This window comes from Geotrypetes seraphini, chromosome 5, assembly GCF_902459505.1.
Source record: "Geotrypetes seraphini chromosome 5, aGeoSer1.1, whole genome shotgun sequence".
Lineage (NCBI taxonomy): Eukaryota > Metazoa > Chordata > Amphibia > Gymnophiona > Dermophiidae > Geotrypetes > Geotrypetes seraphini.
In genome coordinates, this window is record NC_047088.1 from 250,702,832 (window position 1) to 250,730,283 (window position 27,452).

Sequence of the window (27,452 nt, forward strand, 5' to 3'; positions counted from 1 at the left end):
AAACAGAAATGAAAACTAAAACATTCACCTAAAACCAGACATATAAAAGAAGAATAAAAAAGAAAAGTAATTAAAACATTTATAGAAAACCTATATTTTATAGGAGAAATAAGTAAAAGCATCCACAAAAAGAGAATGAATTTCTGTCATAAACCCCCCTCTTTTACTAAGGTGCGCCAGCCGATTTAGCACGCGCTAAACGCTAATGCGTCCGTTATAGTCTACGGACGCGTAAGTGTTTAGCGCATGTTAATATTTAGCAGGCACTAAATCGATTAGCGTGCACTAAATCAGCTAGCACACCTTAGTATAAGGACCCCAAAATGTCGCTTAATAACGGATATACGGGACTATAAAATTGAATTACCGGTACATATAATTTTTCAGATAAGCAATAAAATGCATCCTACAGTAATTGCAGTAGTTTTATGGAGAAGCTCTAAAACAACAATCAATAAAACAGCACCAAAATAATCAAAAGGGTCACTAAAAATGACAAATAACTGATTTAGCGTGGGATTGTCAAAGACTAATGAAAATGAAATAAGAATTTATAGAATGGAACCATGATTTCTTTTGGATAAATGTTAATAAACCTAAATAAAACAGTTTGAAAAAGGAAATGGGTTATTACATAACTGGAGAGGAAGGACTTACAAATGTGAATTACAAGGGGGTGCTGAAAAGCTCTCAGCCCAACCAAGAAGAGAATGGCATGGATATGGTTCAATCAATGATCTGAAACAAAGTTAAAACAGAGAATTTCTTTTCTTCAAATTGGCTCTTAACGAAATAAGATAACACTCTTTTCAGCTAAGGTGGCAAAATAACCTTCAGAATTTAGGAAGTTAGTTGGCTGGGCTGAGAACTTTACAGCACCCCCTCGTATGCAATAAAAGTGAGCCAAGTATAGGACATTCGAGTCATTGTGACATCACTGATGAGGTTGGCTCTTATTGGTGGAATGAGGCATTATGACATCACAATCTCAGCTCTGGTTACCAGACACTGAAACTCTTCACCCAACAAGGGAGTGCTGAAAGGTTCTCAGCCCAGCCAAGAAGAGAATGACATGGATATGGTTCAATCAATGATCTGAAACAATGTCAAAACATAGACTTTCGTTTCTGCAAATTGGCACTTACCCCCTTTTTACAAAACCGTAGCGCGGTTTTATCGCCAACCACAGCGGTAATAATTCAAATGCTCATGGGAATTCTATGAGCGTCGCAGCTGTTACCGCCGCAGCTGGCGGTAAAAACCACGCTACAATTTTGTAAAAAGTGGGGGGGGGGGGAGCTTAATGAAATAAGATAACACTCTTTTCAGTTAAAGTGGCAAAATAATGCTCAGAATTGAGGAAGTTGGTTGGTTGGACTGACAAATTTTCGGCAGCCTCTTGTGTATATGTTTGTTTTGACCGTGAGTTTCAAATGATTTATTTATTGTTGGATTACTGAGTACAATTGTTTTAAAATGTTATCTTTATATATTTTTATATGTAAATAAACCCCTGATACAGGCAATGTGACAAAACCTGGTCCACACTGGATCCTTGTCAATAAAACTAAGTAGTTGTGTTTTTTGCCTCTGTCCATCCATGGCCTACTCCATTGCTTCCCTGTGGTTGCCTGGTCTTCGGTGTTGCTTCCCTCTTGTCATTTCTGTTCTACGACTACGGATGCCAAAATTCCAGAACTGTCCTGGAGCCTCCAAGGATTCTAAGACACAGTTGGAGTCAACCCTAGAGAAAACTTAATGGAATTTCTTTAAAAAAAAAAAAAGGATACTACTGTAAATGATCCAATTAAATTTATCTTAGCATCAGCTTTCCATTAGGAAGGAAAGGATTTTAGATTCATCTTATTCTTTCTATTTTCTCTTTTATTCTTTAGTTACTTCTAGGTGGGCCTCGTGTCTTGTAAATCACCTTGAACCTATTCTGGAGAAGTGTGATTAAGAAATCCTGATTAGATTATAATATCTTCGTGGCGTTAATGTATGGGAAGTGAGTCTTTTTCAAATGAAGAAATGAATGAGAGGGCATAGCACGAAGTTAAGAGTATTGTAAGGAAATTCATTTTTACAGAAAGTGTAGTAGGTGTGTGGAATAGTCTCCTGGTAGAGGCGGTGGAGACAAACGTTCAAAAATCAGGTGGAGAAATGTCCATTTTCAAACCCACAAGACTTTTTTTCTTTCAAACATGGCCCAGCTAGATGGCTAATATTTTTTGCCATTATTGAAAAAAACCTGTCCAGATTAAAAATGCCCAAAACATGCCATTTGCATGTGGGAGGGGGCAGCATTTTTAATGGACTGGCCACATAGACATGCCAGCAGTGCAGTGGGGCACTCTACGGGGCACTGCCGTGAACTTCACATTATGGGTGCCAGGTACACCTCACCATAATCCCCGTACATTATATGGCGGGCCTTCCAAAACTCCCCCAAAACCTACTGTACCCACCTGTCTACCAGGGCAAAATTCTCCAAGGCAAGAGAGAGCAAGGGTCCAAAAAAAGGATCCCAGACGAGCCCCCATATCAATCTTATCCTTCTCATTAATGCTTATCCCTCTCATTATGCCTGCAGGTGTCACCTATATGGCAGTACAGTGGGTTTTTGGTGGGCTCAGACTTTCCACCACAAGAGTACTAATAAAGGTGGCATATGGGCCTGGGTCCCCTTCTCTGCATTCCGCTGAACTACCCACCAGGCTACTCCAGAGACCTGTTTGCAGCTGTTCTAAGACTGGCCACAGTATCTGCAGCTGTCAGAGAAAGATATGTACTGTTTCATGCAGATATTTGGGGTGGGTGGGAGGAGGTCAATGACCACTGGGGGAGTGTATGGGGGGACCATATTTTCATCCGTTAATTTGGGTACAAAACAAGTCTAGCCCAAAACGCCTAGATTGTGCTCTGGACGTTTTATTGCTGTAAAATGTCCAAGTGCTGAGCCTGCTCTAATCCCGCCCAAAACAAGCTCTAACACCCCCCCTTAAGATTTAGACACACGGGAGACATAATGATTGGAAAGACATCTAGAATGTCAAGTTTCGAAAATGGCCACTTGGACGTTTTGACTAGTATGACATCCAAGTGCCAGTTTATGCCATGTTTTGGACATCCATTTTTTGTAGAAAATGAAACTCCATAGGATGCATCCTGTGAGTTAGCACCACCTATAGCTATGTATCTTCTCACAGAAAAGAATGAACCTGTGTATACTTACAAAGTCAGCATTCATTCTGAGAGCTTGTAAAGTCCATCGAGAACCCTATATAAAGACATATAATGTGGTGAATGACTCTGTGGTTTGCAATTCAACCCGGAAGTGCTTCTTGTGGAAACACCCGCTCAGAGGTCACATAGCAACTGAACATGAGTCCATGAGAGTTGCCATACTGGGAAAGACCAAAGGTCAGTCAAACCCAGTATCCTGTTTCCAACAGTAGCCAATCCAGATCGAAGTACCTGGCAAGACCCCAAAAAGTGTAAAGCAGATTTTATGCTGCTTACCCTAGGAATAAGCAGTGGGTTTTCCCAAGTCTATCATAATAATAATGTGACCAAATGTATCATTGTGTTACCTGTTGATCAAAAAGAGCCCAGAACATTGGCAGAGGAATGTACAGAAACAGGACTCTTGTCACCATTTTAACTTCTTGAATAAGCTTATTCTGTTAAAAGAAAAACAAATCATGAACTATTGATGAGTAAAGGCAATGTTACTGTATCTTAGTTACTGGAAATTTAATGTGCACCCATTTTTTGTAAAACAAAACAAAGTTTCCAGTTTAAATACACACTGGTGAAACATGTCCAATACCTTCACTCCTCTTATACATATAGCTACAAGCTAACTTCAAGCCAGTCCATCAATTGGACTCTTAGATTTCAATAAAGTCCCAAATAAAACAATGTCATAAGACAGTGGAATAGAAGCCTCCTGTTAATTTTACCCCAAATTGATTTCCAGAAATTGAGTATCAAGGGACAGTAAAAGAATAAGTGATCCAGTGTCCCAGGTTCAAGATGACAGTGCCATATTAAACTTTGAACTATCCAACTTTTGTAAACGAACTGGGGCCAAAAACTTCTATATAACAACAACAACAAAAAAAACCCCAAGTTTGTCTCATAGATGCTGACGCTGTACATCCCATTCTCCAAGTCCAAATCCGTGGCCATTGTGTAGCAGAAATATGCTGCTTTCCAAATGTCTTTTACGCTGATATAGATTCAACATAGTAGACCTCAGCGAACACATTTAAAACTCAATTTACTTTAGTATTGAGATAAACGTAACCAGTCTTCTCCTCGGTCTCCATCACCAGTTTCAGATCAACTTTTTAAACATGCTATCTTAGGAAATTGTAACTAATACTCGTCTTTAAACTGTAGTAAAGAGGAGTATTAGTTTCATTTTGCTACGATAGCACGTTTTAAAAAGTTGATTTGAAACTGATGATGGAGACCGAGGAGAAGGTTGGTTACGTCTGTCTCATAACTAAAGTAAACAGAGTTCCGAGTGTAGCCGCTGAGGTCTTTGTTGAATTTATTCGAAGAAATGTTTCTTAGATTCAAACAATTTTTATTGATGCATACAATATCAAAAACAACATAAGAGTATCACATTATGTATAATACAACAACAATGCATCAAATAACATAAAATAAGAAGCATAAATACCCTCCACCTCCCCACTCAAATGTTTGCTGAATACAGTATGAAGAGACGGACGTCAATATAAATGTGAAGTATTTCACAAAAGGCCTACAGCCTGGCCACCCGCACCCCAAGCAGGGTCAGGCCTGGCCAACACCTGGATGGGAGACCACCTGGGCAACACACCACACAGGAGAAGGCAACGGCAAATCACCCCTCTACTCTGCCATGAAACACCCCATGGTGGATTCCTGACTGTGTATGTGACCAACCCAGTGGTATGTCCTATCAAAGGCATGCCCTAGAGGGGGCTCAGCATAGATCTTTTCAGCACCTAATTCTGCCATATATGATTAAGTTAGGACAGTCTTTTTGCTGTTCTGACTTAAATTGCATAGCTACACAGATAGCAACTATCACCAGCTCTCCATAAAGTTAGGTAGGCGTTCCATCTCGGATTGTGCCCAGAAAGTGGGCAAATAGGGCACTTAACCATGTAAAGGGCAATTGGTCCATTAATTAATTTTGTCACATTATAATTAAAGTGATTCTTTTTTCTTTATGTTAGATTCCTTTGCACATCCAGGGTGGGTTGGAGGGTGGGGGGTGGAATATTTATTTGGAAGAATAAATTAATTTTTTTTCGTTTTTATAATATTGATAGTATAATTACTGTCGGCCACTGCCACTGCCCACCCACTGCAGACTGTAGAGAGGGGGAGGAAAACACATCAGCCAATTGATCGGTCTGATTGTTTGAATCCCCTCCCCCCCAGAGTTATTATACAAAGAACTAAAATGCCTTGCACGATTTCCAGACCAGCACAATAAAAGCCCTCCCCCCAAAAAAACACACTTGGTTTTTACTTGTACATACACATGTGTTGACTTACTGGGTACTTTTCCGATGCCCAGTCTAACCAGTGCTCCCTCTTGGGGTACTGCCCCGAGCGATGCTTCCACCGGTTCTCCAATGCAAACTAGAAGAAAGAGCAAACAACACAATGTGAACAAGTTTACCTTGTTGAATCTACAAAAATCGGAACATTGTAGCAAACTCATTTCTGGTGCCACTGATCTGACGCCAACTGTGGCTCTTCCTTTTAAAACCTAACGTCACAAAGAATAAAAATCTACTACCACTGCTACTTCTTATCATTTCTGTAGCGCTACTGGGGCTTACGCAGCACTGTATATCAAACATGGAAAAGACAGTCCCTGCTTGAAAGAGTTTTGTTGCGGTCCCTGTCTCATTCCTGTAAGTTCTGCCTTAATCGCACAAGCCTCGAGCACTTATGGTTTTAAAGTGTTTGAGGCTTGTGCAGCTGAGAGGACAGAGCTTAGGCACTGGTGGAATGAGGCATTATGACATCACAATCTGAGCTCTAGAATGTTGCTACTTATGATTTTAAAGTGTTTGAGGCTTGTGCAGATGAGGACGGAGCTTAGGCATTGGTGGAATGAAGCATTATGACATCACAATCTGAGCTCTAGAATGTTGCTACTTATGATTTTAAAGTGTTTGAGGCTTGTGCAGATGAGGACGGAGCTTAGGCATTGGTGGAATGAAGCATTATGACATCACAATCTGAGCTCTAGAATGTTGCTACTTATGATTTTAAAGTGTTTGAGGCTTGTGCAGATGAGGACGGAGCTTAGGCATTGGTGGAATGAGGCATTATGACATCACAATCTGAGCTCTAGAAATGTTGCTACTTATGAATTTATAGGGTTTTAAGGCTTGTTCGGATGAGGATGGAGCTTAAGCATTAGTACAAAGTGCCGGGTTTTGAAAAGCTCCCCGGACATGTGCTCTATAAAGAGGACATGTCCGGGTAAATCTGAACGTCGGGTAACCCTATCCACCAGGGCTTATCTTTAACCTGTTCACAAGGCAAGCATACAGCACTCAGAGAACTCCTTTCCTACCAATGGGAGAGTTAACTAAAACACCATTGGGTAAAGAGCACAGAAGCCCTGTCACCACCCATCCGAGAGAGAGCGGTACTACAGGCTAAAAATCTACCTAAGTCAGGAGGAAAGGGATGCAAAATAACTAGAAGAAACTTTGATACACCCATCATAAACAGTAAGGCCCGGATTCTGTATACGGCACCGATATCGATATCTGCCTGTCACGTGTCAATCATGCGACGGCACTGTATAGAGATTAACACCTCCAAGATAGATAGTCACCAGAAATGCAGGCCAGGGTTTTCCGGCGCCTATCTTGGTCGTGAATCGCATCCACGTAGGCGCTTCAAGCCACCTAACACTACTTCCGGCATTAGCCACGCCCACAGTGGCGTTAGGCAGCCCTAAAGCACCTACAGAAGCGCAATTCCGGCACCGATTTTTTTTTAGGCACCTTGAAACTCATTTTTTACCGAGCTTGGGTGCCTACCAGCGTCTAAAAAGCCAGCACCGGTTAGAGAATCTGGGCCTTCGGAATTATACTTTACCATCTTTTCAGTATATTAAATGTATGAAAAATGCCGAAGTTACATCACAGAGACCTAGAAATGTTTCTTTAATGAAGTGTTATGATCAATGTTGCAAGCAATTTATTTTAATTCTCCGGACAATTTGCCTTTTCCTTTTCATTATTCTTCTGTTGTACATACTTGTTAAGTACCGGAGAGCCCATTAAAAGGACTCTTTATCTTAAAGCTTGCAAGGTCTCCAGTGATCCTTTTTTGCTTGTGCTGTTTCTCTATACCTAAACTTGTTCTAATTATTATTAGAAGCTTACAATCGGCAGGGGAACCCTTAATAATCCGTGTGCCGTGAGATTGAGAGCGAGGATGTAATAGAACATTTTAGGATCAAACCCTATATACACTAATTTTAGGCATACCTCAGGGATAACTCTTGGACCCGGTCAATATATTAAATTAAAGGATAACTTATCCATTTGAAGTTTTCCTACTATTTGTGCATTTCACTTAAAAGCCAGAAAAATCAGCATGGAATAAAAATGCTTAGCAGGTCCCACGACTAGAATTTTGGCGTGACCATTTACACCAATTAAAACCAACTAAATGCCGGCACCTAAATTCTGTACTTGCTCCTGTTCTTACAGCCTTGGGTTCAGAAATTGTCTGCCACGAGCCTTAGTGAGATTACCCAGAGCTGTAGGAACAGGAGTGAGTAGGGATCGCTTCTGCTCCCACAGGAACCTGAGGATAAAAATCAGGGGCTAAGGGATTTCTGGGAGGCCTCGGGGGGGGGGGGTTCTTCATTGCCAGGAGGCTGGGTAGAAGGTTTTCTTTCTGGAGGAAGGCCTGGGGGTAATCAGATGTGTTGGTAAAGTGGAAAGGAGTGATAAGATACCTCACAGGGGGGCATCAGAAGCCAGTAATGGCGACAGGCAGGATCGATACCTGGGTTGGATGTTTGCTGTTATTAAACTCTGGAATATGTTGCCAGAGAATGTGGTGAAATCAGTTAGCACAGCAGAGTTTAAAAAAGGTTTGGATAATTTCCTTAAAAAAGCCCATAGGACATTATTGGGGTGGCTTGGGGAAATCCACTGCTCATTCCTTGGATAAGCAGCATAAAATCTGTTTTACTACTTGGGACCTGGGTTGGCCACTGTTGGAAACAGGATACTGGGCTTGATGGACCTTCAGTCTGTCCCAGCATGGCTATTCTTATGTTCTTATGTGAGCCAAGTATAGGACAATCACTGCTGAGGTTGGCTCTCAGGCATTGGTGGAGCGAGGCATTATGACATCACAATCTCAGCTCTGGAATGTTGCTACTCTTTGGGTTTCTGCCAGGTACTTGGGACCTGGGTTGGCCACTGTTGGAAACAGGACACTGAGCTTGATGGACCTTTAATTCTTATGTGAGCCAAGTATAGGACAATCAAGCCATTGTGACATCACTGACGAGTTTCTCTTAGGCACTGGTGGAATGAGGCATTATGACATCACAGTCTCAGCTTTAGAATGTTGCTACTCTTTGGGTTTCTGCCAGGTACTTGGGACCTGGGTTGGCCACTGTTGGAAACAGGATACTGTATGGCAATACTCAAATTCTTAAAGTTCTGCAGGATCAAAGCAACATGCAGTGATTTCAAAAAGCTACTCCCAGCAAGTTTCAAGTTTATTGACTTTTAATATACCGACCATCAACAAGTATCTGGCCGGTTTACAATAAAAATTTAAAAAGAATAAATACTTAGCATATAATAAAGGTGCACACCAAGGACATTAACTAGACAGACTTGAAAGTGAGGGAAGGTAGGTGGGATTGGGGGGAGAGTTACATGTTAGAAGAAGAAAAGAGGGAGAGGGACGAGGGTAAAACATATGGGGCGGGATCGCTTTATAAAAGCGGTAGACAGAATAGGAAAAGAAGAAAAAAAAAATAGGAAAATCTAAACACAGGAAAAGGCGTCGCTAAATAAGAAGGTCTTATCTTACATTTATCAAGTTGATGTTCGGATCGGAGTGGCTGTGGCAGAGCATTCCACAAAGCCACACAGAAGATTTAGAATCAGAAAATAATATTAAAGATTGAACTAGGCCAGTTACTGGGCAGACTTGCACGGTCTGTGTCTGTGTATGGCCGTTTGGTGGAGGATGGGCTGGGGAGGGCTTCAATGGCTGGGAGGGTGTAGATGGGCTGGAGTAAGTCTTAACAGAGATTTCGGCAGTTGGAACCCAAGCACAGTACCGGGTAAAGCTTTGGATTCTCGCCCAGAAATAGCTAAGAAGAAAAAAAAAAAAAAAAATAATACATTTTCTGGGCTGTATAAAGAGAGGCATAGTCAGTAGAAGGAAGAAGGTGTTGATGCCCCTGTACAGGTCATTGGTGAGGCCCCACTTGGAGTATTGTGTTCAGTTTTGGAGACCGTATCTGGCGAAAGACGTAAGAAGACTTGAGGCGGTCCAGAGGAGGGCGACGAAAATGATAGGAGGCTTGCACCAGAAGACATATGAGGAGAGACTGGAAGCCCTGAATATGTATACCCTAGAGGAAAGGAGAGACAGGGAAGATATGATTCAGACGTTCAAATACTTAAAGGGTATTAACGTAGAACAAAATCTTTTCCAGAGAAAGGAAAATGGTAAAACCAGAGGACATAATTTGAGGTTGAGGGGTGGTAGATTCAGGGGCAATGTTAGGAAATTCTACTTTACGGAGAGGGTGGTGGATGCCTGGAATGCGCTCCCGAGAGAGGTGGTGGAGAGTAAAACTGTGACTGAGTTCAAAGAAGCGTGGGATGAACACAGAAGATTTAGAATCAGAAAATAATATTAAAGATTGAACTAGGCCAGTTACTGGGCAGACTTGCACGGTCTGTGTCTGTGTATGGCCGTTTGGTGGAGGATGGGCTGGGGAGGGCTTCAATGGCTGGGAGGGTGTAGATGGGCTGGAGTAAGTCTTAACAGAGATTTCGGCAGTTGGAACCCAAGCACAGTACCGGGTAAAGCTTTGGATTCTCGCCCAGAAATAGCTAAGAAGAAAAAAAAAAAAATAAATTTAAATTGAATCAGGTTGGGCAGACTGGATGGACCATTCGGGTCTTTATCTGCCGTCATCTACTATGTTACTATGTTACTATGTTAAAGTTGGAGCTACTACTGCGAAGTTTATTTTCCTAGTGTAAAGAAATCTTTTACGGAAGGAATTGACAAGAGTTTCTGATCGGCCGACCTCAGGAGACGTATTGAGCGTTGTGAGATGAGGAGCTTATCGAGATATAAAGGCAGGTGAGAAAGTCTGATTTTAAAAGTGAGCAGAATGGTTTTATAAGTGATACGGTGTGTAATGGGGAGCCAGTGTGCTTCCTTCAAAAGAGGGGTAACACGGTCAAATTTGCTAGTTTTATAGATGAGTTTTATTGCTGTGTTTTGAATTAATTGTAAGCGTCGGATTTCTTTTGGGGGGGAGTCCGTTATAAAGAGAGTTACAATAATCAAGGTGAGAAATAACTAAAGCACTTCCTTGTTCTCCCCATGTGCAGCTGTTTCAAATAGCTACTCCGCTGGATGTGGACAGCCACTAACATGCAGTCCTGCATCTTTTTTTCCAAGAGGTTCTACATCTGACTGAGCCCTAATCCCTTAGGAATTCTTTTCCGTCTGATCCGGACATCTGAACTCCCCTTTCCACATCCTTTCTAAACTAGGACCCCCATGTACATTAATTGCAGCATGCACTTAATAAAATGCCTCAGAAAAGGCCACTGCTCTTGTTTCCTATGCTGGGATCTAGTGCTGTAACCAGACATGACCCAAAATGAGGACCTGACAAGGTATCCTTCAGCTGCTTGTGTTGAAGATGTTAATGTACATTCTGCACTCAGCATGTTTCCATATGACTAGAGTTACCAGACATAGAAACATAGAAATAGACGGCAGATAAGGGCCACGGCCCATCTAGTCTGCCCACCCCAATGACCCTCCCCTATCTTTCTCTGTGAATAGATCCCACATGTCTATCCCATTTGGCCTTAAAATCAGGTACGCTGCTGGCCTCAATAACCTGAAGTGGAAGACTATTCCAGCGATCAACCATCCTTTCAGTGAAAAAGAATTTCCTGGTGTCCCCGTGCAGTTTCCCGCCCCTGATTTTCCACAGATGCCCCCTTGTTGCCGCGGGACCCTTGAAAAAGAAGATATCTTCTTCCACCTCGATGCGGCCCGTGAGATACTTGAATGTCTCGATCATGTCACCCCTCTCTCTGCGTTCCTCGAGTGAGTACAGCTGCAACTTATCCAGCCATTCCTCGTACGGGAGATCCTTGAGTCCCGAGACCATCCGGGTGGCCATTCTCTGGATCGACTCCAGTCTCAGCACATCCTTACGGTAATGCGGCCTCCAGAATTGCACAAAGTATTCCAGGTGGGGCCTCACCATGGATCTATACAATGGCCTAATGACTTTAGGCTTATGGCTGACGAAACTCCTGCGTATGCAACCTATGATTTGCCTTGCCTTGGATGAAGCTTGCTCCACTTGATTGGCAGTCTTCATGTTCTCACTGACGATCACTCCTAAGTCTTGTTCTGCTTCAGTTCTTGTTAGGATCTCGCCATTAAGGGTGTAAGTCTTGCATGGATTTTGGCTGCCCAAGTGCATGACTTTGCATTTTTTGGCATTGAAGCTGAGTTGCCAGGACCTAGACCAGCGCTCCAGTAGGAGTAGGTCGTGCATCATGTTGTCGGACATTGAATTTATGTCTATTGTGCTTTTGCCCACTACATTGCTTAGTTTGGCGTCATCGGCGAACAATGTTATTTTACCTCGCAGCCCTTCTGCCAAGTCTCTCATAAAGATGTTGAATAGGATCGGGCCCAGGACCGAGCCCTGCGGCACTCCACTGATTACCTCCGTCATTTCAGAGGGGGTGCCATTCACCACTACCCTCTGAAGCCTACCTCCAAGCTAGTTCCCAACCCATTTCGTCAATGTGTCGCCCAATCCTATAGAACTCATCTTGCTCAGCAACCTGCGGTGTGGTACGCTATCGAATGCTTTACTGAAGTCCAGGTATACGATGTCCAGGGACTGCCCAACATCCAGCTTCCTCGTCACCCAGTCAAAGAAGCTGATCAGGTTGGATTGGCAGGATCTCCCCTTAGTAAATCCATGTTGACGGGGATCCCGTAGATTCTCCTCGTTCAGGATCGTATCCAATTGGCGTTTGATTAGAGTTTCCATTAGTTTGCACACTATTGATGTGAGACTCACCAGTCTGTAGTTTGCTGTCTCCATCTTGGAGCCTTTCTTGTGGAGTGGAATGACGTTAGCCATCTTCCAGTCCAACGGGACGTTATCCGTACTAAGGGAGAGATTGAAGAGTGCGGATAGCGGTTCCGCCAAGACATCACAGAACTCCCTGAGCACCCTGGGGTGTAGGTTGTCAGGCCCCATTGCCTTGTTAACCTTAAGCTTTGACAGCTTGCAATAGACACCGCTGGGTGTAAACTCGAAATTACTAAACGAGTTTACACCCAGCGGTGTCTACTGCGAGCTGTCAAAGCTTAAGGTTAACAAGGCAATGGGGCCTGATAACCTACACCCCAGGGTGCTCAGGGAGTTGTGTGATGTCTTGGCGGAACCGCTATCCGCGCTCTTCAAGGAAAATGGTAAAACCAGAGGACATAATTTGAAGTTGAGGGGTGGTAGATTCAAAGGAAATGTTAGGAAATTCTACTTTATGGAGATCCCGGAGGAATGGAAGATAGCCAACGTTAAGCCCATCTTTAAAAAGGGATCAAGAGGTGACCTGGGAAACTACAGACCGATGAGTCTGACCTCTGTTCCAGGGAAAATGGTGGAAGCACTGATAAAAGAAAACATCGATGAACATCTTGAAAGAAACAAGCTTCTGATAACCAGCCAACATGGTTTTTGCATGGGGAGATCGTGCCTAACAAACTTATTGCACTTCTTCGAAGGAATTAACAAACGGATGGACAGAGGAGACCCCATAGACATCATATATCTAGATTTCCAAAAAGCCTTTGACAAGGTACCCCATGAACGCCTACTTCGGAAACTGAAGAACCATGGGGTGGAAGGAGACGTACATAGATGGATCAGAAACTGGTTGGCGGGCAGGAAACAGAGGGTGGGAGTAAAGGGCCACTACTTGGACTGGAGGAGGGTCACGAGTGGTGTCCCGCAGGGCTCGGTGCTCAGGCCGCTGCTATTTAATATATTCATAAATGATCTAGAAACAGGGACGAAGTCTGAGATAATAAAATTTGCGGACGACACTAAACTATTTAGTGGAGCTCGGACTAAAGAGGACTATGAAGAATTGCAAAAGGATTTGAACAAACTAGGGGAATGGGCGACGAGATGGCAGATGAAGTTCAATGTTGAAAAATGTAAAGTATTACATGTGGGAAGCAGAAACCCGAGGTACAACTATACCATGGGAGGGATATTATTGAATGAGAGTACCCAAGAAAGGAACTTGGGGGTAATGGTGGACATGACAATGAAGCAGACGGCACAGTGCGCAGCGACCGCTAAGAGAGCGAATAGAATGTTAGGTATAATCAAGAAGGGTATTACAACCAGAACGAAAGAAGTTATCCTACTGTTTTATCGGGCGATGGTGCATCCGCATCTGGAGTACTGCGTCCAATATTGGTCACCGTACCTTAAGAAGGACATGGCGTTACTCGAGAGGGTTCAGAGGAGAGCGACGCGTCTGATAAAGGGGATGGAAAACCTTTCATACGCTGAGAGATTGGAGAAATTGGGTCTTTTTTCCATGGAGAAGAGGAGACTTAGAGGGGATATGATAGAGACTTACAAGATCATGAAGGGCATAGAGAGAGTAGAGAGGAACAGATTCTTCAAACTTTCGAATAATAAAAGAACAAGAGGGCATTCGGAAAAGTTGAAAGAGGACAGATTCAAAACAAATGCTAGGAAGTTCTTCTTTACCCAACGTGTGGTGGACACCTGGAATGCACTTCCAGAAGGCGTAAGAGGGCAGAGTACGGTACTGGGGTTCAAGAAAGGATTAGACAATTTCCTGCTGGAAAAGGGGATAGAGGGGTATAGAGGATTACTGCACAGATCCTGGACCTGTCGGGCCGCCGCGTGAGTGGACTGCTGGGCACGATGGACCTCAGGTCTAACCCAGCGGAGGCATAGCTTATGTTCTTATGGGTGGTGGATGCCTGGAATGCGCTCCCGATAGAAGTGGTGGAGAGTAAAACTGTGACTGAGTTCAAAGAAGCGTGGGATGAACACAGAGGATCTAGAATCAGAAAATAATATTAAAAATTGAACTAAGGCCAGTACTGGGGCAGACTTGCACGGTCTGTGTCTGTATATGGCCGTTTGGTGGAGGATGGGCTGGGGAGGGCTTCAATGGCTGGGAGGGTGTAGATGGGCTGGAGTAGGTTTTAACTGTGATTTCGGCAGTAGGAACCCAAGCACAGTACCGGGTAGAGCTTTGGATTCTTGCCCAGAAATAGCTAAGAAGAAAAAATTAAAAAAATTTAAATTGAATCAGGTTGGGCAGACTGGATGGACCATTCGGGTCTTTATCTGCCGTCATCTACTATGTATGTTACTATGAGAAATGCGGAGAAAAGAGAGTGAGAGACCTGGAATATCTCTAACTCCCTTTTCTACCCATTGCGGCTCTTTGTCAATCTTTTAGGGTCAAATTTTTAGGATAAATTGGCTCTTTGCTTTAAAAAAGGATGCCGACCCGTGACCTAAGCAAACTGAATCCCAGAGAGATAATGTGGCTTGCTTAAGGTACAAAGCACAAAGGTATGACATGAGCAAACTCAATCGTTCTTTTATTTATTTATTTTCTATATCGTCCTCCCATGGGGAGCTCAGAAAAGTTTACATTCATTTATTCAGGTACTCAAGCATTTTTCAGTGTCTGTCCCGGCAGGCCCACAATCTATCTAATGCACCTGGGCCAATGTGGGGATTAAGTGACTTGCCCAGGGTCACAAGGTGCAGCGTGGGTTTGAACTCACAACCCAAGGATGCTGAGGCTGTAGCTTTAACCACTACGCCACACACTCCCCTATACAGGTATATAGGAGACCCTTTGGTTATGGTAACTACATTCCACTGGTCATCAACAACCATAAACATTCATCCGACCATAAGTCTTCATCAGCAAACAGCCCGAGAGGGATTTATGTCTTTGTGAACTTGCAGATCTGCATTTGAAGGTCATGTCTCTTTAATTTATTCCTCTTTCACATTTTGGCACATCCATTTTCATTACTTGCACTCAATGTGCTCTCAGATAGTCTGACAATAAATCTACTCACACTATAAATTGAAGGTAACTTCCTAATTGTGATTGTTATTTTGTCTATGGGGATAGAAGGGAAACAAGGCAGCTTCATTGTTTAAATATAAAAGGGTTGGCCATGCTCCATGTAGAAATGAGATCATCATACTAGCCTAACTGGGTCAGACCAATGGTCCATCAAGCCCAGTTTCCTGTTTCCTACATTGGCCAATCCAGGTCACAAATACCTGGCAGAAACCCAAATATTAGTAAGATTCTGGAATTCCAAGAGTTAACAAGATTCCATGTAGAATCCCAAATAGTAGCAACATTCCATGCCACCAATGACTTCCTTCATGTCTGTCTCAATTGCAGACTATGGGCTTTTCCAACCTTTCTTAAACCCAGCTACACTAACTGATGTTACCATATCCTCTAGCAACGAGTTCCATAGGGACGATATTCAGAGCAATTTAAGCGGGTGGGAAGCTCTCCTGCCCACTTAAATCACTTCCGGTCCTCTAAGAGGGGATATTCAGTGGCACAGAGTACCATTGAATATCCCCTCAGACTACCCAAACGTGGGCAGGTCAGGGATGGCACTGGGGAGGAGCCCCAGGTTATGCAGGTGGCAGCACTACTGAGGACAAACCACCCCCCCAACCTCCCTAATCCACCTAAAGTGTTGGTAGGTCCCCTCATGGCAGTCTTTCAGCCACTGCTACTTCTCGTGGCATTTTGTGGTACTTCCTGTAGTATTGCGAGTTGCTGCGAGAGGTCGCAGTGGTAATTTTGAAAGGCTGCCGTGAGGAGGCAGAAGTAGGGGGGACTGTGTTCCTGCCTACAAAGATCCCTGTTGGACCACCAGGTATGTAGGTAGGTTCAGGGAGGCCTACCTACACTTTAGGTGGGTTAGACGGATGGGGGGGCCTTCTGGGGAGACTTGTCATCTCTGGCTGGGGGAAGGGTCATGGGGGTTATGAAAGGGCACTTTTAGTTTTGTTTTTCTAAAGAAAAAATATACTGTGTGTGCCCCGGCCCGATATTCAGCCAGGCCCGATTAATACAACTCTTATGTGGGCCCAGTTGATTATTGGATGGGCCCACATAGGCTCTGGGCAGCCAGGCTATCCAGAGTTATGCCCCAATATTCAGTGGCAATGCCAGTGTCAGAACATGGCCTGGCACAGAATATCAGAGCATAATTTAGACGGCGGCGATCAGCACTTAGAAAAACGACAACTACCACCAGCTGAATATTATGGGGCATGTAATTTCATTGAGTATCCCCTGGTTTTTGTACTTGTTGAAAGGGTGAAGCATCAAGTCACTCTTACTCATTCTACACCACTCAGGATTTTGTAGACTTCAATCATTATCTCCCCTCAGCCTTCTCTTTTCCAAGCTGAAGAGCCCTAACCTCTTTAGTCTTCCCTCATACGAGAGGAGTTTCAACCTCTTTATCATTTTGGTTGCTCTTCTTTGGACCTTTCTAATTCCGCTACAACTTTTTGAGATATGGCAACCACAACTGCGCGCAATGCTCAAGGTGAGATCGCACCATGGAGTGATAGATTCTCTACATCGAGTCTGACAATGGAGTCCCTCAGACCAGTGGCGTACCTAGGGTATGTGGCACCCGGGGCCCATCATTTTTTGACACCCCCCCATGTAAAAAAATATTTTTTGTAATGACCATGAAACGGAATAAATGGTCAGAATAGAAACAGGCAGTGAAAATTTTCTTATATTCCAAACATAACATAACATAAATTATGTCTGAATTGTCATGACATCAGAAGTACATATGGAGTAGTTGCAGGTGATGCTTGGGACAGTTCTGATTGTGTTAGTTCGGTTTTATGTGTTTTTTGAATAGAAGGGTTTTTATTTCTTTTTGAAGGTTTTGCAGTCTGTGGTCGATGTCAATTGCGATGGAGGATCATGAAACAGGATTCCTGTCAGGAATTTAATGGAGAGTGCCCTCCAAATGCAGCCCTGAAGAGACGAGGTTTGTGTGGGGTCAGAGTTGGGGAGCAGAACGAGGCAGGGCTGTGGGTGGAACAGGGTGGGAGTGGAATGGGTGGGGCCACACATCCTCTTTTTTTTTTTTTACCCAAAATATGCTAACCCTACTCAATATCAAATATGCTTTTTGTTTGGGGGGGGGGGGTGTTTATCACCACTCAAAATCTTTCTCACAAGTCTTGTCACTGAATCTGAGTAGCACCTAGAAAGTTTAAAGGCAAAGACCCAAAAACTTACCCCAATGCATTTGCAGACATTACCCAAGATGTTACCCTTGGAGGGATATTTTTTGTACAGGCTACTTCCGGAAATAAACACAACTGAAAAAGAAATTGGGGTAATGGGCTTGTTAAGCTCTACTTATAGACTGCATTTTTGTACACAAGTCATGGTGTTCATAAATAAATAATCAAAGGTTTCCTTCATCGGTTTACAAAGGTCGCTAACTGCTTGCCCCATGAAACGTCCGCCCTTACAGTCATTTGAGCATACTGCCCAAGCACTGGTTCCTGATGAAGATATTGAAATAAGGACTTATTGAATTATAGGCATTTTGGATCTTCTATTTTGGCATTTGGTGATTCCAGTATTATGATACTTTGTCAGCGAACAGTAGCAAGATTAATGACTTTTTTTATGGACCAGCAGCGATTCGCATAATCTACTATAATAAAACCCTAAACGCACATGCGCACTCCTACTTGCGTGTTCCGTTTTCCGTGATCAGTAGGTCCCTGGCAAGTAGGAGTGCACATGCGCGCTTAGGGTTCTGTTTTCCTGTAAGCACACTCGTGGACCTCAAGGTGCTGTTGTTCGGTCTGGCCTGCTCCCTGCGTGCCTTGCCGTAGTGTATTTTTAAGTTCAAAGACACGGCGGCGGCTCCTCTCACGATCCCCATCTGCGTCGGAAGTCCGATGCAAGCAGGAATCGTGATAGGAGCCGCTGCCACGTCTTTGAACTTAAAAATACTTTATGGCAAGGCACTAAGGGAGCAACAATAAGGGGAAAGTTGACAACTGTGCATTCACAGGAAAGCTACCCACTCAATCTCGTTATTTAGTCCATTGGGGTGAAGCGTGTTAAACTTCTCTGGCGCAAAGAACAAAAGTGGATCTTTGAGTTAAACACGCTTCACCCCAATGGACTAAATAACGAGATTGAGTGGGTAGCTTTCCTGTGAATGCACAGTTGTCAACTTTCCCCTTATTGTTGCATTTTTTCATGCATTTTTTCAGTTTTTACAGTAATTTTTTTTTAAAAAACTGTGGTTTTTCAATAACCTTTTTTCAATAATCTTTATTCATAGTGACAATGATTCATTTACATTCATAACCTTTTTGACGTCATGACGTCATCACGTCCCATCGGAGGTCACCCCTCCTCCCCACTGTAGTATAAAAGTGGTGGGTTGGTGAGCGGTCCCCGTCGTTTGAAATCTCTGAAGCTGATAAACGGTATGTGAATTTTTGCAGTGCTTTCTTCCTTCTACTTTTTTGCTAATAAGTAGTACAGTTTCCCCTCTTCGCATTATATGTGAGTTTTTTTGCGATGTGTGTGGCATTTATGAAATATATGTTGTAATTTCAGATCATCTCTTGGAAAGACATGGTTATAACAGAGGTTTAAAAGTGTGTAGTATTGGGTCTCCTGAAGCAGAACATTCGAAACGGGGCCGCGTTGAGACCCCTAAGAGCCCTTACAACCACAAACCTTAAAGTTTGTACAGATAAGTGTATGGTATCACTTCTCCAATGAGCAAGAGTTTTTTGTGCATAACAATTTGGAACCATTTTTTGTCGACTTAGCAAAATTCATTCAAACAAATTATATTTTTACCAGTGGTCAGAAAGTGATGTTCTATAAAATAAATGCAGTGACTGGACGGTAAACTCTTGTCCCAAGGGGAGGTATCCACCTCCCCTTCAGAGTTTCACTTTTCTGAGCGTTTTTTAGGAGCCCTTTGCTCTCTCCCCACTGGTATTTATTACCATTATAGTCAGTCTCTTATTTATTATAAAGATGGATGCAAGGCAGAAAGTGAAGACAGAGAGAAAAACAGTCAAAGGACAAGAAGGCCTTGGAAACATAGTTGAAAGCACAGAAAAATAAAGTCACCAGACAACAAAGGTAGGGAAAATGATTTTATTTTCAATGTAGTGATTGAAATGTGTCAGTTTTGAGAAAGGAAAGATATTAAACTTTAAATAAAAAATAGTTAATGACAATTTTGCATAAGGTAAAACTCTTTATAGTTTATATATCTTTCCTTTTAACTGTTAAAGGAAAGTTTTATAAACTATAAAGAGTTTTACCTCGTGCAAAATTGTCATTTCTTTTTCTGCGGCCCTCCAAGTACCTACAAATCCAAAATGTGGCCCCCACAAAGGGTTTGAGTTTGAGACCACTGCTCTAAGCCCTGTACTAGAGAATGACACAGGGACAAATTTTTCCCCGTCCCCGCGGGAACTCATTATCCCGTTCCAGCACTGAATATTGACTATGACACAGATTTTCAAAACTAAAATCTGCCTTTAACGTGATCGCTACACTGGTTCCAGCCTGTTTAGCACACATGTATTTTAGCAGTGGATTATCAAAACGGCTTACCGATGTCTTTTCTGAGTTTTCTAGCAGTCACCGATACTGCCATGCAAATGTGGTACAACGAGGTCATTAATATTTAAATGATCACTCCGAGCGATTCTCTACAATTGCCTAGTGATTCCCTAACCTCACTGTGTGACATTTGCGGCCAAAATTTGCCGACAGGTCTGAGCTGTCGTTGCCTTACTTTCTGGTCAGTGCTTGAGCACTGATTGGCTCAGACACTGACAAGACAGTAAGGTTTGACAGCTCAGACCCCGCCCCCTGCAAATCAAAGATTGGCAGGAGAGATGCCCATTCTCTCCAGTCACGTAGCACAATCACCCAACACTGCCAAACCCCCCCTTCCCCACTGCAGCAGGAAAAGATGCCCACTCTCTCCTGCCGCCATGCAACGCCCCCCACGACACCCCCAGAAGCAGGAGAGATGCTCACTCCCTTCTGCTGCCAAGCAATGTCCCCCTCCCCCAATGCCCCTCTGGCAGTGGGAGAGATGCCCACTCCTTCCCACCACCCAGCAACGCACCCCTGCCACACCCACGGCAGAAGAGATGCCCACTTCCTCCTGCAGCCATGCAACGCACCCCCAACACCCCCATGTCGGTGGGAGAAATTGTCATTCTATGTTGCTGCCAAGCAACGCACACACACCCAACACCCCCACAGCAGTGGGAGAGATGCCCATTCCCTCCTGCTACCAAGCAATGCCCCCCACAACACCCCAGTAGCAGGAGAGATGCCCACTCCCTCCCACCACCATGCAACCCTCACCCCATCTTCCCATGCCTCTGACGACCCTCGCCTACTCCCTCCAGCCAGAAGGCTCTCCATTTCAAAATGGTGGGCCTTCCCTACTCCGGTGCATCCTGGGATGCACTGAGGAGGGGCCCTAAGATTCTGATTGCCCAGGTTGTTTAATAGGAGAGTCCTTAGGACAGGGCTGCCCAAGTCCGGTCCTCGAGATCTACTGGCAGGCCAGGTTTTCGGGATATCCACAATGAATATGAATGAGAGAGATTTGCATACCAAGAAGGCAGTGCAGGCAAATCTCTCTCATGCATGTTCATTGTGGATATCCCGAAAACCTGGCCTGCCAGTAGATCTCGAGGACCGGACTTGGGCAGCCCTGCCTTAGGAGTATGGGCCAATCAGAGCCTTAGGCCCCTCCCAGGATGCACCAGGTAATTGTGCAACGTGGCAGGAGAGAGTGGGCATCTCTCCCGCTGCCAGGGGGGTGTTGATGGGAGGTCATTGCTTGGCAGCTGAAAGGAGTGGGCATCCCTCCTGCTGATCTTCAATTTGTTTTGTTTTTTTTGTGCGTTTATTCTGCGCATGTGCTGATCGCTATCACCAGCAATGGGCCCCTGTAAATCTAGCGAACTTACACTACTCTCCGCCAACCTCATTTGCATGTGCATTTTTTGGGAAAATGACTCGCTTTTTTAAAATTGCTAAAATAACAGCTAGGACAGCAGCCCATCGTTTTTTAACGCGGATTCTGGAGAATTTAACCCTTAGCCGGTTAAATTTATAGGGGCCAAAAAAAAAAAAACCTGGATCATCAATGCCAGTCACCGGACATGGCCTTGCATTGACTATACAGGCTCATTTTTATTATAAGCTGAATATAAGAACATAAGAATTGCCGCTGCTGGGTCAGACCAGTGGTCCATCATGCCCAGCAGTCCGCACACGCGGCAGCCCCCAGGTCAAAGACCAGTACCCTAACTGAGACTAGCCCTACCAGCACACTTCTTGTTAAGCAGGATCCTGTCCAACCCTGTCTTGAATCCCTGGAGGGTGTTTTGGAAGAGCGTTCCAGTTTTCCACCACTCTCTGGGTGAAGAAGAACTTCCTTACGTTTGTACGGAATCTATCCCCTTTCAACTTTAGAGAGTGCCCTCTCGTTCTCCCTACCTTGGAGAGGGTGAACAACCTGTCTTTATCTACTAAGTCTATTCCCTTCATTATCTTGAATGTTTCAATCATGTCCCCACTCAGTTTCCTCTTTTCAAGGGAGAAGAGGCCTAGTTTCTCTAATCTCTCACTGTACGGCAACTCCTCCAGCCCTTTAACCATTTTAGTTGCTCTTCTCTGGACCCTTTCAAGTAGTACTGTGTCCTTCATGTACGGTGACCCTATTTTAGTCTAGCCTTACTTGCATATGTTCTGGTTCAGCAGGAACTTGTCTAACTTTGTCTTGAGTCCCTGGAGGGTGTTTTCCCCTATAACAGCCTCTGGAAGAACATTCCAGCTTTCTACCACTCTCTGGGTTAAGAAGAACTTCCTTACGTTTGTACGGAATCTTTCCCCTTTTAACTTTAGAGAGTGCCCTCTCGTTCTCCCTACCTTGGAGAGGGTGAACAACCTGTCCTTATCTACTAAGTCTATCCTCTTAAGTACCTTGAATGTTTCGATCATGTCCCCTCTCAATCTCCTCTGTTTGAGAGAGAAGAGGCTAGTGACCCTATGAATCTAAGTAATTCAATTTGCTTTCTTCCTCCCCCTTGCTACTTTTTCTATTTTCTCCCTTTAAATCCAATCCCCCCACCAGTGTACCTTGGATCATGGGTTCACATCTTAGTCCTTGAAAAACACCCAGCTAGTCAGGTTTTCAGGATATCTGCAATGAGATAAATTTGCTTGCGCTACCTCCATTGTTTGCAAATCTGTCTCTATGCCCCATGCATATTCATTTGGGCATCCCGAAAATCCGATGGCTAGGTATGTCCCGAGAACTGGCTTAGGAAACACTACCTCAGATAATCAAATTTTAATCAAACCGACTCTAAATAGAAATAATAATCTAATCTAATAAAACTCTAAGCGCGCATGCGCACTCCCACCTGCGTGTTCCGTTTTCCGTGCGCTGTAGGGCACCGCAGGTAGGAGTGCGCATGCGCACAAATCTCTCTCTCTTTCTCTCTCGCCCGAGCCGGGGCCAGTGTAGATGGCTGAAGCTTGGCTGGAGGAGGACGAGGAGGAGCTGCGAGAGGTCCACAGAGGCAGGAGGTCATGGATTCGGGGGAGGGAGTGGGAGAAGGGAGAGATGTTGGACTTAAATGAGGAAAGGAGAGAGAGACAGATGGATGAGAAGGACAGAGGGGCTACTAGGGGGACCAGGAGAGATGGTAGGGGATAGAGGGGGACAGGAAAGGGAAAGATGGCAAAAGGGGTGAAACAGGGCCAGAGAGAGATGGTAGAGGGTGTGAAAGGGTGAAAGAGAGAGATGGAAATGGTAGGTCCACTGCTGCTTTGGGGCACTGAGGGAGGAAAGGTTGCTACGTCAGGACTGCTGCTGCCGCCTCGGGTAAGTAAAGACCCTGTCAGGTGATAAATGCAATGGAGGATCTATGAGGGCCAAAGAGTACAAAGGAAATGGTGAAAGGTGAGGTGGTGGGACTGGGAACAGTGGGAGGCAGGGTACGGGCATGATAGAGCCGGGGCATGGGTGGGGTCAGAGTCAGGGTCAGGGTATAGGTGGGGCTATTCTAGCACCCGTTACTGTAACAAATGTAACGGACTAGAACACTAGTGTATAATAAAAGGACAGAGGAGTAGCGAGGGTGGGAGGCAACTGGGATGGCGGCGCCCCCTCCACTCTTCCACGCCCCCTCCGTGCGCACACCGCTCCTTCCCTTCCCCTGCACCTCTTTGACTTCACCAGTACGAGCAGCATCTCCAACCTGCTGCCCGTGATGGCCTCCGCTCTCCCGGTGATGTCACTTCATGGTCCCGTAGCCAGGAAGTGACTTCAGAAGGAAAGCCAAGGCCTGCACAAGCAGCAGGTTGGAGCTACTGCTTTTGTTGGTGAGAAGTTAGAAGCACAGGGGAAGGGAAGGCGCACGTCAGGATCCAGAGGGCAGAGAGTATGAGAGGTACCAATGCCCCCACCAAGATAGTGTCCAGGGAGGTCCGTCCCCCCTCCCCTTTAACAACGCCACCGATAGATAGGATTGTCTGTGATTCTTGGCTCTAGTGAAAATGCCAGCTGGTGATAGCATGGTATCATAAAAGCATGGCTAATTTATTTAAAACATGTATAGCCCGCATATCAAACATCTATGTGGGTCTGTCTTGATGATATTATTTCCAATATTTCTGTCGCCTTGTTTTTTAAATCCTGTAAACCGCTTTGAACTGTACGGTTTAGGCAGTATATAAATAAAAAAATGATGTAAAAAAATGATGATGTAACAATAGCACATGCACAACTAAAATCAAACACGACAATGCACACTAAAAAAACAACAGGTAGCCAATAACCCAAAATCTATGCCGAAAGCAATTAGTACCACATTATACATTACTCGTTATTTGGAAAAGCCAGTCAGAAAAAATATGCCTTCAGGCTTTTCCAAAATACCAGGAAGTCAGAAATTAGACGAATAGAATCTGGGACTGAATTCCATAATGTCAGTCTGGCCACTTGGAACATTCCAGATCGATTAACAACTTTAGTAACCAAGCGTAGCTGAAGGACAGCCAATAGGTTCCTAAATTGTGATCTTAAAGGCCGACATGGTACATAAGCCTGTGGCAGGGAGGAAATTACCCTTGGCAGATTTGAAAACCAAAGTCATCCTCCCTCCCTTTATCCCTCTTTCTTGGAATTCCTCAAACCCTAATACCACCAGATCCTCCCACAAATTAAAACTATCCTTCCCCTCGCTAAAAGGCATTTCCCACACAGGAAAGCTAGGGACCTCCCTCCACTTCAAAATCACTGAGCTCTGGAACAACCTTACCTCCCCTCTTCAGAACTTGAGCTCTCTCCAAGTTTTCTGCAAACATCTGAAAACCTGGCTTTTCTCAAAAAATGTAAGTCTCCCTCCAACTTAGGAATCAAGGAAACTCATATCTTGGCATCCCAAGTCCTCTAAATTTTCTTCACACTTCTACCTCTAACCCTCTGTTGTAGTTCCTTCCTATTTCTCCTACTGTAAACCGCATCGAGCTCTACGAACGTGGAGATGATGCGGTATACAAACCTAAGGATTAGATTAGATTAGATTCTCCGTGTAACTGGCAACCAATGGAGTTCCGCAAGCACTGGTGTGACTGGTGTGAATAGCGAGGCAATCTGGCTATTATCCTAGCAGCGGTATTCTGTGCCACTTGTAGGGCTCTGTAATGAGTTTCTTGGAAAACCACAAAAAAGAGGGTTACAGTAGTCTAAGTGTGGCACAACATAGCTTTGCATAACCAATCTGAAATTTGCAGATGACGGCAAATCACGTCGTTTCAGAATCAACCCGATCTTATAAAATGCAGTTTTAGCTACTGAAGAAATATGACTGCCAAAATTCAGCGAAGTATCCAAAGTAGCACCAGTGCAACCTACCGAGGGCCACCACCATAAGTACTGCTGGCACCCCAAAGGCCAAGGCATAGCAATCTCCTTCAAAGCATTTAACATCTCCTAGAGAGGGAAGAGAAAAATAAGAATGAGTTAAGGATTACAAATGCCATCGAGGCAACAAAGTGAAGGAGGAATGGATGAGGGGCCCAGTGGTTAGAGTTGCAGCCTCAGCACCCTGAAATTGCAGGTTCAAGCCCAGCGCTGCTCCTCGTGACCCTGGGCAAATTACTTAACACCCCATTTTTTTTTAGAAGTTGCCTCCACTGGGTCAGACCAAAGGTCCATCTCGCCCAGCGGTCCGCTCCCGTGGTGGCCCATCAGGTCCGCGACCTGTGAAGTGGTTTCTGACCACTTCTATAACCTACCTCAAGTTCTATCTGTACCCCTCTATCCCCTTATCCTCCAGGAACCTATCCAAACCCTCCTTGAACCCCTGTACAGAGTTCTGGCCTATCACATCCTCTGGAAGTGCGTTCCATGTGTCCACCACCCTCTGGGTAAAAAAGAACTTCCTAGCATTTGTCCTAAACCTGTCCCCTTTCAATTTCTCCGAGTGACCCCTAGTGCTTGTGGCTCCCCACAGTTTGAAGAATCTGTCCTTATTTACTTTCTCTATTGCCCCAGGAACAGACACTCAGATTGGGTTCTTTACTGCAGTAATATGTCGGGCTGCTATATTTCACGACAGCCTTCAATCATATCTCTGGTCAGGCATTAGAATATAGGCAGAGTTTACCACATAGAAGAATCTTACTTCCAGCAGATTCTATCAGCAAACCAGGTCAGCTCCTTCATTCGGCTTCGTTAGTTCCTATGTTCCCTCTCGGTACCGCATATGAGGCAAAGCTGGTCCACCCATACAGCCCAGATACCCTCAGCTAAGATGTCATCAGTAACTGTTTCACCTTCTATGGTCTTTCTTTCTCAGCTCAAATGGAGTAGCTTCCCCAGGCTTTTGCCGCAGCCACATCTCGGGGAAAGCTAGAACATAAGAACATAAGAATTGACGCTGCTGGGTCAGACCGGTGGTCCAACGTGCCCGGCAGTCTGCTGGTCAAAGACTAGTGCTCTAACTGAGACTAGCCCTACCTGCGTACGTTCTGGTTCAGCAGGACCTTGTCTAACTTTGTCTTGAATCCCTGGAGGGTGTTTTCCCTTCTGATAGTTTTCTACCACTCTCTGGGTGAAGAACTTCCTTATGTTCGTACGGAATCTATCCCCTTTCAATTTTAGAGTGCCTTCTCATTCTTCCTTCCTTGGAGAGAGTGAACAACCTGTCTTTATCTACCAAGTCTATCCCCTTCAGTACCTTGAATGTTTCGATCATGTCCCCTCTCAATCTCCTCTGTTTGAGGGAGAAGAGACACAGTTTCTCTAATCTTTCGCTGTACGGCAGCTCCTCCAACCCCTTAACCATCTTAGTCGCTCTTCTCTGGACTCTTTCGAGTAGTACCGTGTCCTTCTTCATGTATGGTGACCAGTGCTGGACGCAGTACTCTAGGTGAGGGTGCACCATAGCCCGGTACAACGGCATGATAACCTTCTCCGATCTGTTCGTGATCCCCTTCTTTATTATTCCTAGCATTCTGTTTGCCCTTTTCGCCGCTGCAGCACATTGCACGGACGGCTTCATCGACTTGTCGATCAGAACTCCCAAGTCTCATTCCTGGGAGGTCTCTCCAAGTACCGCCCCGGATATCCTGTATTCGTGCATGAGATTTTTGTTATCTACATGCATCACTTTACACTTATCCACGTTGAACCTCATCTGCCATGTTGATGCCCATTCCTCAAGCCTGATTATGTCACAAGGGACCTCTCCCTAATTATTCTCCTCTGTGGTAGATAAACACCTCCCTGCTGAACCCCTCCCCCCTGACTCAGCACAGTTACCTTGTTAAGGTGGTGCAGCACTGAGCTGTAAAGCCCAGTGCAGTCTGGGACATGTAGTCCACTCAGCTTTGGGCTAACAGCCCCTGCTATATGGAGGTGGAATGATAGCATTAGTGGAAGATAACTTCTTACTCTTTCACATTATG

The 27,452-nt window shown here is 44.4% G+C and overlaps 1 protein-coding gene across 5 annotated transcripts in view; it reads right to left on the minus strand.

The window, feature by feature from the left end:
- The window catches only part of SLC15A2 (solute carrier family 15 member 2), a 169,303-nt gene that overhangs the window by 83,671 nt on the left and 58,180 nt on the right, over positions 1–27,452 (minus strand). For all 5 annotated transcript variants that reach the window (XM_033946704.1, XM_033946706.1, XM_033946703.1 and 2 more), the window contains 5 exons: positions 25,396–25,473; positions 17,685–17,767; positions 5,566–5,652; positions 3,594–3,683; positions 3,236–3,280 (listed from right to left, as the gene is read on the minus strand). In XM_033946704.1, coding sequence (XP_033802595.1) covers positions 3,236–3,280; positions 3,594–3,683; positions 5,566–5,652; positions 17,685–17,767; positions 25,396–25,473 — 383 coding nt within the window. The remainder of the gene's footprint in view (positions 1–3,235; positions 3,281–3,593; positions 3,684–5,565; positions 5,653–17,684; positions 17,768–25,395; positions 25,474–27,452) is intronic.